At 44.0% G+C, this 2,600-nt stretch overlaps 1 protein-coding gene across 1 annotated transcript in view; it reads left to right on the plus strand.

Annotated features, from left to right (window-relative positions):
- Positions 1 to 107: 107 nt before the first annotated feature.
- Positions 108 to 2,600, plus strand: part of arhgap15 (Rho GTPase activating protein 15) — a gene marked incomplete at its 5' end in the record, with an annotated part of 7,742 nt that continues 5,249 nt past the window's right edge. Inside the window, 4 exons of the mRNA XM_005755496.1 lie at positions 108 to 302; positions 399 to 488; positions 589 to 687; positions 846 to 975. Coding sequence (XP_005755553.1) covers positions 108 to 302; positions 399 to 488; positions 589 to 687; positions 846 to 975 — 514 coding nt within the window. The remainder of the gene's footprint in view (positions 303 to 398; positions 489 to 588; positions 688 to 845; positions 976 to 2,600) is intronic.

Genomic DNA, 2,600 nt, shown 5'->3' on the forward strand with positions numbered 1-2,600 from the left:
TAACCTTTAGAGTTACTGTTTATTTTAAAATAGATTTGATGTAAAGTCCCATGTTCAGTTTGGCTTTCTGGGTTTCTGATGATCCCCCCCCCCCCTGCTCTCGACAGCATATGTATAAAACGTCTGAACACTTCCTTAATTTCCCTTTTGTGTGCTTCCAGGTGGATTTGAAAGGTGAAATCATGAATATGGCTAAAATTTCAGACAGTGGTAAGAAGCAGAGGAAGAACTGGTCTTCAGTGTGGACTGTGCTCACCTCAGACCAGTTAATGTTTTATAAAGACAAACAGGAAACTGGACTGGTATAAAAATCTTTCATCACTACTGTCAGTGTATCTCTACTTATATTTATCATGTCTAACTTGTGTGACCCATCACATTACTGTCTTTGCGCTTAGAAACCAGGAGGTAAGGCAGATGTGCTTCAGCTGTGTGGAGCATTCATTGAGTGGAATACTGAGAAATCAAGCAGGAAAAATGTCTTCCAGGTGAACACTTAATTGCTGCTGATGGCTTATTCTCTCTGGTTATTTAAAATAGATGGTACAGAAATGAACTGGTTTTTTTGGTTGTTTTTACCTGTTCTAGATTAAAACAAGCACAGGAAGTGAGTACCTTGTCCAGACTGACAGTTACTCCACTGCCAGCAAATGGTACGACGCCATCAAAAAGACCGTCGACTCTTCAGTAAGAAGTCACCACCCTTTAAAATCATCATCACTATATTCCTTGTTCATTAATTATAAATTATTTCTGTGCATTTTGTGAATTTCTTTTCAAAAAGACAAATTGATCACTTATCAAACTAATCTTCCTGAGATTGCTTGTACCTCTTTTCTGCTCAGACTAAAGAAGGTTTTCCTCTGCGGAGATCAAACAGTACAGACTACCTGCCCAGACACAGCTCCCTACCTGGATATGGCTCTGCTTCTCCTGGTGTCAAACAACGTAACCCAATACACCGACGATCTATCAGTGAGTCTGAGGAATAATGATTTGTATTTATACAAAGCAGCAGTGAGCAGCTAAAGCCACAGAAACCATTAGTGTGTAAAACATGATTCACATCTAAATTATCATGACTGCTCCATAACTGCTGGAGGTGGAAAGCAGCTGTGCAACTCTTAAAAAAGTTAAGGTAATAATGTCACGCGGGCGGAAACTGACTCAGGCGCAGACCAGCTGAACTAGAATTACAGTCACAAGTGTATTTACAAACACACTATGTGAAATTATAAACAGTGTATGGGGGCAGGGACTTTCATTGGTCCAAGGGAAAAAGCGAAGCACACTCTGCTCGTTCGCTCCTCTCGCATTTGTCTTTAGCACTCTCACCTACTCCACGCCACGCTGCCAGGGAAACAGATCTAGGGATAAGGACAAGTCCAGGAGTCTATGCACAGGAGAACCATGGTTAGAATAAACTGAGAAATCACACAAGAAACAGATTATCAGAGCTGTACTGACGAGAATAACTCAACAATCCAGCAAAGACGCCTTCTTTGCTGGATGACAAATACAGTCCTTGGACCAGTCAATATGGGGTTTATGTGTATTTAGCCATGGATAACCGAGAACAAAGGATACAAGCATCATCAAACAGAAAGGAACTAATCTTTTCAACATGGTTGCAGGAAGAGGAGATCTGAATGGCCTGCAAGTGATGATACCCATCGTCACTTGCAGGCCAATATAAACCTGACACTAACACTGGAGTCTAGGTAGGGAGACGTCCTCAATTGTGCCCACCAGCATTCCTACTGCTACTGACGGACAAAATCTTTCGGCCATGTGGGACAGGTGTCTGCATAGTGTCCTTATCTGCCACAATAAAAACACTGACCAGCCAGATGTCATTTCCTGCAGTCTGAGAGCAAAAGTTGGGCCTGGCCAAGCTGCGTGGTCTGCTCGTCTCTTCCTGGCCTTCGTTCCCAGGGGTCAGCCCCTCATGGATCTATCAGGACTGGAGACCTGTTTACCATATACCTGCATGTTGTCATCAATCCTAACAGTCATGGAAATCACAGCATCCTACTCACTGGAGTTGAATGCTACCGTGCAGTGACTTCTCTTCATAGTGAAAATACAACTTACAGCTCTATCTCTGTACAATGGTGCTCAGCTATCTCCACATGTTCCTGTAAATCTCCTGGGAGACTTTCACCTTGACGAGCTGGATTACTGACTGTGTTCCTCAACAATACAGTGTCAGCTACTGTGTTAAGTAGAGAGCCACTGACAAGGCTGATCAGCATCAGGATAGCATGATTAGTCAGGAGGGGTGGCCAACTCCAAGGCGGGAAACTCTTCAGGCCTGGTGTTGCACCAAAACACAAACACCACCATATGCACACAAACATGCACAGACCAGGGCCCTGTGCTTCGTACGTCGCTTACTACATCCAAGATCAAATGACACATCCAAGACCAAACCATCGCGCTAACCGTGAGCTCGCTAATCCGGTTCCCCGAACACACCTGCTGTTGACGATTAGTACAGCTGGACGCAGTAATGTGACATCACTGGGTGTCGTAAAAGGGGCTACGCATCGATAGTGGAAACATTGATCGGCAACCCTCTGATTGGTCGGCGAAAATGT

The sequence above is a fragment of the Pundamilia nyererei genome, unplaced genomic scaffold (genome assembly GCF_000239375.1).
Source record: "Pundamilia nyererei isolate P.nyererei 1_Seehausen unplaced genomic scaffold, PunNye1.0 scaffold01679, whole genome shotgun sequence".
Classification (NCBI taxonomy): domain Eukaryota; kingdom Metazoa; phylum Chordata; class Actinopteri; order Cichliformes; family Cichlidae; genus Pundamilia; species Pundamilia nyererei.